The sequence below is a fragment of the Dipodomys ordii genome, unplaced genomic scaffold (genome assembly GCF_000151885.1).
Source record: "Dipodomys ordii isolate 6190 unplaced genomic scaffold, Dord_2.0 Scaffold60, whole genome shotgun sequence".
NCBI lineage: Eukaryota > Metazoa > Chordata > Mammalia > Rodentia > Heteromyidae > Dipodomys > Dipodomys ordii.
The window spans coordinates 8,545,777-8,555,388 of NW_012267276.1; the positions used below are offsets into that span (position 1 = coordinate 8,545,777).

General features: G+C 42.3%; 1 protein-coding gene across 1 annotated transcript in view; it reads left to right on the forward strand.

Annotated features, from left to right (window-relative positions):
* The first annotated feature begins 6 nt into the window (after nt 1–6).
* The window catches only part of Nudt6 (nudix (nucleoside diphosphate linked moiety X)-type motif 6), an 18,007-nt gene continuing 8,401 nt past the window's right edge, over nt 7–9,612 (forward strand). Inside the window, exons 1-4 of the mRNA XM_013022179.1 lie at nt 7–224; nt 4,041–4,248; nt 6,241–6,265; nt 6,893–6,910. Of these exons, the coding sequence (XP_012877633.1) occupies nt 8–224; nt 4,041–4,248; nt 6,241–6,265; nt 6,893–6,910 (468 nt within the window). The 5' untranslated portion in view covers nt 7. The remainder of the gene's footprint in view (nt 225–4,040; nt 4,249–6,240; nt 6,266–6,892; nt 6,911–9,612) is intronic.

Here is a 9,612-nt window from a genome sequence, read left to right on the forward strand (position 1 = left end):
AGCGGCGATGTGGCCGCTGTTGCGAGGGTTGTCGTGGCGCTCCGCGCTGGCCCGCGCCGGTCGCGCCCCTCTCCAGGCCGGGCGCCGCGCGGACTCGTGCTATCCCGGTAGCGCCGGCGAGCTGCGGGGCGAACCGGACAGATTCGGGGGCGTCACGGTGCACCTGACGCAGCTCCACGCTCTGGGCCACCTGGACGCCGCCGCCTTCCAGAAGGCCTTACAGGGCAAGTGCGCCTGCGCCGAGCCTCCACTGAGACCCTGGCGCCGGCTGCGTGTCCGGGAGGCGGGGGGAGGAGAGTGCTTGCACACTCAGTACCTCGGTCTCCCCCCAGACCTAGGCGTTGGGGTCTGGGAGGCCGTGGGTGACTTCGAGGTTGTGTAAACTCTGAGTGCACCTGAGTCCCGGATCCCCGAGGCTCAGCCCGGGTGATGCCTGCGAGATCCGAGTCTACCAGGGCGTCTTAGGTGGTGTTTGCTTGCTTGTTTGTGTGCCGGTCTGGGGTTTGAACTCGGTGTCTGGGTGCTGTGTCATTACTACTTGAGCCACAGTTCCACCTCCAACTTTTTGGTGGTTGTGATAGTCTCTTGGACTTTCCTGCCTAAGCTGGCTTCGAACCTGGATCCTCCAGTCTCAGCCTCTTGGGCTTGCAGCTGTGAGCCACCTGCTTCCAGTTTAGATGTTTGTTAAGCACGTTATTCTTTACTGGCATTTACTGAGCCCTAGTTCTTCCTAGTACTTTGTTGACGGTAAAAGGATCTTGTATTCACTGAACCAGAAGGGGTCCGAGTGATCACACGAATAGGAACTGTAAGCTCATGAAGTGGAGATTGCTGCTGGTTATAAAATGTTCCAGCTTTCTTTTGGTTGGAAACCGCTCCTGTGACTTTGCACTTTGAGCCCGGTATGACTGGAAGACCCTTCTTCCCTGGGAAAAGTGCACCATTTGGTGGAGGCAGAATCTGCTTTTCAAACTGCCTCTGAGAATCTTAGAATCAGAAGGCATAGTGCAGAAACCCAGCCATGGGAGATAATCACACATAACTGGCAACTTCAAAATATCTTTATCTTACTGAGCAGTATGGCAAATCAGCATCTCTCAATATCAAAGACCTACTCAGTTCAATGTTTAACCATCACCCTTAAACCAAACTACTCCCTTTGTAGAGTAGGCGCTAAGAAAGCCCACTTAGACTTAATATCACTTGCACATGGTACTTGCCAGAAACCAGATAGGTCAAGTACTATCCCGTAAAACACTTTGGGTTTGAAGACACCCTCAGTGGTCAAGTCCCAAGTTTTGCCACATACTCTTCATAAACAAATGGTAACTGGAAATATCCACTGCTTAGGTTGCTTCTGTGAGTGATGCCAGCCTACATTACTTTCTTGGATCCATGTGATCAAAGATAACTTACATGAAGTTAATTTGTACATTTTGCTATAATTTGTACTTTTAAATAGAACATTCTGTGGCACTTAGTAAATGCCAAGCATTCTCTTTGAAACCCAGCAAATACTAATTCAGTTAATATTCAGAAACCAGGTGAGATAGATATATAGCTCCAAGAGCTAATTTATCTAGTTCTGTTGTGGTAAGGCCAAATTAAACTGGCCCTACATGTAGAAAAACTAAGAAGTAGTGCATTCCTTTTAATCATATAGATAAGTAGTCTTTGAGTAATTAATAGAAAACACATTAGCAATGGTGTGAGAAAGATTTTTGTTAAAGGTCTGCTGTGTTAGATAAACTTAAAAGGATGAGTGTAAGCTGTGGGGATGGAGGTAGGGAAGAAGAACTATTTGTTTCTTAGAGAAAAGGAACTAAAAGTGAGTGTAAGCCAGGCTATTGCTAAGTCCTGAAATCCTAGCTACTTGTGAGGTAGATATGGGTGGGTGGCAGTGTAAGGCCTGCCTGGGCAATGAATCAGTGTTGTGACACACTCCTCTGTTTTCCTAGCTACAAGAGAAGCACAATGGGTGGGCTCAGTGTCATCCCCAAGACACAGGAAAGAATCAGAGCCAAAAAATTGGTTAAACACCTGTAGAAAACTAAAGCTAGATCCCCATCTATCACCCTGCACCAGAATCAACTCCAAAGGGATCAAAGACCTCGAAGTCAAAGCAGGCACCCTGAAAACATTACAGGAAGGAATAGGAGAAACCCTAGGTCTCCTTGGCACAGGCTGAAATTTTCTTAATAGAGACCCAGAAACACAACAAATCAAAGAAAGGTTGGACAAATGGGATTGCATGAAATTGCAGAGCTTCTGCATGGCAAAGGACATAGCTAGCAAGATCAATATAAAGCCCACGGATTGGGAGAAGATCTTCACAAGTCATACAACAGACAAGGGTCTTATATCTAAAATAGAACTCAAAAAACTAAATTCCCCAACATCAAATTCTCAAAGAAACAACTGCCCCATAAGTAAGTGAGCTAAAAACTTAAAGAGAAATTTCTCTGAAGAGGAAATAAGAATGGCCAATAGACACATGAAGAAATGCTCAACCTCTCTAGCCATAAAAGAAATGCAAATCAAGACAACATTGAGATTCTAACTCAACCCAGTCAGGAAATCTAGTAACAACAGATGCTGGAGGGGATGTGGCCAAAAGGGAACTTTACTGTATTGTTGGTGGGAGTGTAAACTTGTTCAACCAACTTGGAAAGCAGTATGGAGGTTCCTCAAAAGACTTCCACATAGAGCTCCTCTATGACCCAGCAATCCCACTTTTGGGCATTTACCCAATCACAAACAAGGCTATAGTAAAGCTATCAGTACAAGTATGTTTATTGCAGCATTATTTATGATAGCTAAGATATGGAACCAACCCAAATGTCCCTCAGTAGATGAATGGATCAAGAAAATGTGGTTTATATTTATATACAATGGAATTCTATGCTTCCATCAGAAAGAATGACATTGCCCCATTTGTTAGGAACTGCAAAGACTTGGAAAAAATTATATTAAGTGAAGTAAGCCAGGCCCAAAGAAACATAGGTCCCATGGTTTCCCTTATTTGCAATAACTAGTATAAGTCTAGGACAAGCAGAAAAGATCAAAAGCTATGTACATATGGCCATATAAGATGATGCTAAGTGAAATAAACCCCAAGATAGAAACACAACTTTTTTTTTTTGCTATTGTTTTTAATGTATCTGAAATGTACTATGTGATTTTTTTGTTGTTGTTGTTTCTCTTGTATATTCTTCCCCTCGGTGTAACCCCTGTTTTCACTGTATTTGACTTTGGTGCCCTGAATCTTGTATATACATTTTTTTAATTTGGGGAGGGGAAGGGAAAAAACAATGTTTAAATAGGGATACAGGTTGACCCATTGTAACAATGAGATGTACAAGACACTATGTTGAAAACTAACTTTACAACTTGGAGAGGGGGAGAATTGGGGAGGTGGGGAGGGAAGGGATAGTAGGGGAAAAACAAAGGAGGAGGTAACAAAGATTGATAGGAAATGTACTCATTACTTTATTCATGTAACTGTAACCCCTCTGTACACTATTTTTACAATAAAAACATAAAATCTTATATGCCAAATTAGTACAAGATTCTGATTAATACTGAAAAATTAAAAAAAAAAATCAGAGCCAGGCCTGAGGACCTACTGTGTACCACATACTGTTTTTAGGAGGTATGGATATAAAGACCAGCATTGTATTAACTGTTCTCAGCTAGTCACTGACGGCTCATGCCTGTAATGCTGAGAGCTGAAGATTGTGTTTCAAAGCCAGCTAAGGCAGGAAAGTCTGTAAGACACTTAATTTGCAATTAACCACTAAGGAATCAGAAGTGGAGCTAGGGCTCAAGTGATATAGAGCACTAGCCTCCAGCAGAAAAAAATCAGACAGGCATCCAGGCTCTGGGTTCATGCCTCAGTACCATTATTTAAAAAGAGAAAGAAAACTGTTCCCAAATCTAAGATGGCACTCTGGAAGGTATACCATCTTGAATGGAGGTTTAATTCTATTCATTTGATTGAAAATTTTTGACAGATTATATTTTTATCTTCTCCATTTTAGCTGCGATACAGCAATGGCAATCAGAAGGTAGACTAGCAGTATGGCTGCACATTCCTATCCTCCAGAGCCGATTTATTGCCCCTGCTGCCACCCTGGGCTTCCGCTTCCACCATGCAGAATCAGATTCATCAACTCTGACCCTGTGGCTGAGAGAAGGGCCCAGCAGATTACCTGGCTATGCTACACATCAAGTTGGAGTCGCAGGTCAGTCCCAAACTCCAGATAAGCAGAACTAACACAGCTGGAAGTTCATCTAGGTACATTCTTCCAGCACAGCTGAACCATTAACTCATTAGTGAGCTGAATCTACTTCATAAGGGCCTCCAAGTCCAGAGTTTGCATAATACCTCACCAGGGAGCAGCACAAAGGAGAAGCAAGGTTAGAGTTTGCTTTCTAAAGGATATATTGAACTTGACACAAAAGAAAAAGTGGTATAAGGGGCTGGGAAGGTAGCTCAGTGGTAGAGCGCTTGCCTTGCATGCCTGAGGCCCTGGGTTCGATTCCTCAGCACCACATAAGCAAAAAGAAAAAGCCGGAAGTGGCGCTGTGGCTCAAGTGGTAGAGTGCTAGCCTTGAACTGAAGAGCTGAGGGACAGCTCCCAGGCCCAGAGTTCAAGCCCCATGACCGGACCCAAAAAAAAAAGAAAAAGACAAAGTGGTATAAAGTAAGCACACCAGTATTTTTTTTTTGGGTCAGTCATGGGGCTTGAACTCTGGGCCTGAGCACTGTCACTTAGCAATTCAGCTCAAGGCAAGTGCACTACCACTTGAGCCACAGCACCACTTATGGTTTTCTGGTGATTTATTGGAGATATCAGAGTTGCATGGCCTTTCCAGGCTGGCTTTGACCCATGATCCTCAGATCTCAGCCTCTTGAGTAGCTAGGATTAACAGGCATGATCCACTGGCACCTGGCAGGCACCAGTATTTGCTGAGTGGAGGGCTGCATCTTCAAGTGTAAAGCCAGCCTCCAAGGCAGTGGCTCACTCTGTTGTGAGAGCCCGGGTGCCATAGGAGACCTGCTTACATTCCAGAATGACCAACAGGCCCAGATCTACCACTTCGGGCTGTGTGAACTCCGGAATTCATTTTGATAATCATGTGATGACTTTGACAGATACTTGATTAATGCACACTAAGCACTTAGCTCAGTCCCTGATAATACACACTGAGCAGCTGTTCAATTCCTGATCTTGTTATTGATTTACTTTCATGTTGTAACCACCAGGGATCACTGTGCTTTAGCCAGACATGATTTGTCTGACTTGTCCTCACATTGTTAATGAATTCATTAAGAGAAAGTTTACATATGATTGCAAATCATTAAAACTTAATTTTAGGTGTTCTTGACATTCTATGTTTTGAAAAAGCCAAATTTTATTATAGTTGCTATACTGTAATAAAATCCTTCCATCAATGTTAATTATACCTTACTGTTTTTTTTTTTCCTGCTTTAAAATTCAAAGTCTGGATTTTTATTTCATTTTTTTTTCATTTTTGCTTATGTGGTGCTGAGGATCGAACCCAGGGCCTCATGCATGCACGGCAAGCACTCTACCACTGAGCCACCATCCCAGCCCCTGGATTTTTATTTCAGTATCATTCCAGTTGCTTTTTTTCTTAACTATGCTGGTCCTAGGCCTTGAACTCAGGACATGGGCACTGCCTCTGAGCTTTTTTGCTCAAGACCAGTGTTTTACCACTTGATCTACATCTCCACTTTGGTGTTTTGGTAGTTTATTGAAGATGTCTCTCACAGACTTTTCCTACCTGGACTAGCTTGGAACCGTGATCCTCAGATCTCACCTCTTGAGTAGTTAGGAGTATACTCGTGAGCTTACCAGCACCTAGTCCGCTTGCTTTATCTTTGGTTTCAAATGCCTAATACTATTTATCACTTTCTGAGAGTAACTCATCTGGTTTGTCCCCAGTTCACAAACATACCAGAATGTGAGCTCATATAGTAGGGAGTTATGTTTACCACCATATCCCTACAAACTAGAAATGTGCCTGACATAATATGAGTTCACTTAAAATACTAATGACACATATACATATGTACACACACAACTCAGTACTGAAAGAATGGATAAATATGTACAACTTATCTTTTCACACATAAGTACATACATGTTTAAACCAGCTCATGTAAAGGAATCTTAACACAAATCATTAAAGTGTTTAGTATTTTTGACCCAGGATTTCCCAAAGGAAAATAATAAAAGTGAGATGAAAGAGAACACCTTATTTTTTGGTTATGAAAACTAGCAAACATAAAGTAAAATCCACTGTGTATATCATAGATGAATAAATGAAAAACAGTGCACTAAAATCTAAAATATATATAAAGTCTTCCAAAGCAATCAATGTTATAAAACTGTGTGTGTGTGTGTGTGTGTGTGGACTTGGAAGTAAAAATTGAGAATTGATGGATTGTTGGAGAGCATGTACTGGGTGCTTTGCAATGACTCAAAGAACAAGGAGAACAAAGAAGTCAGTTCATTTATTCAGTACTTTTTGTGTTCCTTTGATAGTACTGGAGCTTGAACCTTGGGCCTCAGACTTCTCATTTGGCATTTGCACACAAGGCTGGCAATTTAGTACTTGAGCTCCACCTCCAGTTCTGACTTTTTGCTGGTTAATTGGAGATAAATCTTGTGAATTTGACTGGTTTTGAACCACTGTCCTCAGATCTTTGCCTCCTGAGTAGCTAGGTTTAAAGGAGTGAGGCATTGATACCTAGCTATTTAATGCTTCTAAGTGTTGCTATGGTCTGAATGTTCAAGCTCCCCCCCACCAACCCAAAAATTCTTACTTTGAAATATAATCCCCAATATGGCAGTATTGAGAGCTAGTAAATAGATCAAAAGTGCTGAACCCTCATGAATGGAATTAGAGCTCTTACTAAAAGAGGCCCTAGGGCTGGGAAGGCAGCTCTGTGGTAGAGCGCTTGCCTTGCATGCCTGGCCCTGGGTTCAATTCCTCAGCACCACATAAGCAAAAAGAAAAAAGCCAGAAGTGGCACTGTGGCTCAAGTGGTAGAGCGCTAGCCTTGAGCTGAAGAGCTGAGGGTCAGCGCCCAGGCACAGAGTTCAGGCCCCATGACCGGACCCAAAAAAAAAAAAGAAAGTAACAGCACTAACTCACTGGAAGGAAGCTCTCCAGCTCCACCAGGGACCGACCTATAGCCCTCAGCTATGTGCTGAAACCTCCAGGTGGTTCTGGTGTCAGCTTTTAGAACTGCTAAACAGTTTCATGAGCTTCATGAGTCGGCTGGTTTCCAAACCTGCCAGTGATTTGTGGTTTAAGACAACAAGGTGCGACTGCAGAGTCCCTCTGTGACCCTCTGGCTTCTGAGCAGTTGGGACAAATTGTAGCTTCTGGGCAGTTGGTAGAAGCTAGACAGATTCCAAGTACATAAAACAGTGGTTTCTTTGTGGATTAAGTAGGAAAGGTACACTTAAGTAGGGCTTGGATTTTTAAGTTATAAACAGCAGTCCATTTAGGAGAGGAAAACTAGTCAAGCATAGGTCAGTGTTTTAAAAAAGTCAGGACAAATTGTATAATTTCTACATTTTGGTGTTATGTGTGATTTAAACATAACGGATAGCTATTAACTACAATTGACTATAAATTTATACACATTCAAAATAGTATTCATTACAGATAACTAATGAAGATAGTTTTTATACATTCTAGCCAGCTTTCTTCCTTTTTCTTTCTTTTTTTTTTTTTTGGTCAGTAAGGGGGCTTGAACTCTGGGCTTGGGTGCTCTCCTTCAGCTCAAGGGGAGCACTCAACCGCTTGAGCCCAGCGCCACTTCTGGTTTTCTAGTGGTTTATTGGAGATAAGAGTCTCACAGACTTTCCTTGCCCGGGCTGGCTTTGAACCATGATCCTCAGATCTCAGCCTCCTGAGTAGCTAGGATTACAGGTGTGAGCCACCAGTGCCCGGCTTCTTCCTTTTTCTTAAGTACCTCATTTTCCCCAGGCACTAGTGCAAAGTGTTCTGCAGAATAAAATCTGGATACTTAGCACGGCCTCATGCACTCAGAGACCTAAGTTTTGTGTTAAAATGTCCTTCAATGGGTGGACCTAGAACAAATCATGCTAAGTGAGGTAAGCCAAGGTCAAAGAAAAATAGCACATATTTTCTCTCATATGTGGAAGATCTAAAATACAAATAGACATGATAACCTATACGGGACACTAGGCATTCTTACACACACAGACTAAAGGAAGATACTCACAGAGTAGGAACACAAAGGTATAACTTCTCTTAACATTTAAAATTCTATTTATTAAGTACTGTTTATTGAATCAAACTTAAGGATATGGAAAATTATGGGAGTTTTTGTTATTACTGGTAGTGGTGTTTTTGCTTTGTGGTTTTTCCTTCTAGGGGAGTAAGGGGGGTACAGAAAGGAAGGGAGCAAGGATAAACAAATACATTCATGCTATTCAGTGTACAGTGTGTGGAAAATGAACTATGCAACTTGTGGGCAGGGATGGGAGGTGGAAGTGGGGAGAAAGTAAAGGAATGACATTGTCCAAAAAATGAAAAGTACTCATTACCTGACTTATGAAATGGTAGCCCCCCGGTACAACACATTAATAGAAACAAAAAATTATGGAAAATGTCCTTCACTCTTACTATCTGTTATATTTCAGATTGTCATCCCCTTCCATATGATTAATTAGTAACATACCAGTGGCTTGACTTCAGAAATTGGACGTTAACAGTCTAGCTGTTTACTGACTAAATATAACTGAGTTTGAGTTTCCTGTCATGCTCTGCTGTATGCCCTGTGTCAAGAACTAGGTATATATCAGCAAACAAAGCAATCTTAATGCATTTGGAGCCACCTAGCAACTGGGGAGGCTGAGATTGGAACGATTGTGATTCGAAGCTAGCCTGGACAGGAAAAGCCCATGAGACTCTTTATCTCCAGTGAACTAGCAAAGAGACAAAAGTAGAGATACCAGCCTTCAGTGAAAAAACTAAGGGACAGTGCACAGACCCTGAGTTCAAGACCCAGGACTGGCAAATTTGCCATAATATATATGAATTTCTGTGTACCTATGACCTAGAACTCAGTAAAGTTTTATTTCATGGCCTAACTGATCTGTGAGACACTCTATGGCTGCTTCTGTGTCATTGGTAACGATATTATAGCTAATCCAAATCCAGCAGCACCTTCTAGAAAGAACAGTTAGCATCAAAGACTAGACCATGAAAATAAAAGATAATCATGTTTCTGGCTTTTGAACAAGTTGGAGTAAAGAACAAGAAGGTCAAGTAAGATGAGACCCAAAGGAAGAGGCTGCTGAGAGTCACTATGTTTTACAGAAGCTGCTGGTTAGCTGCACAGACCATGACGAGGGAGGGTCCTAAAGCGACGCCTCTGCTTAGAAGACAGAAGAGGTCTGTGGAATTGGGAAGCGAGTGAAAAAAAAGGATTTAAAAAATCAGTCCAGGGGCTGGGAAGGTGGCTCAGTGGTAGAGCGCTTGCCTTGCATGCATGAAGCCCTGGATTCAATTTCTCAGCACCACATAAGCAAAAAGAAAAAA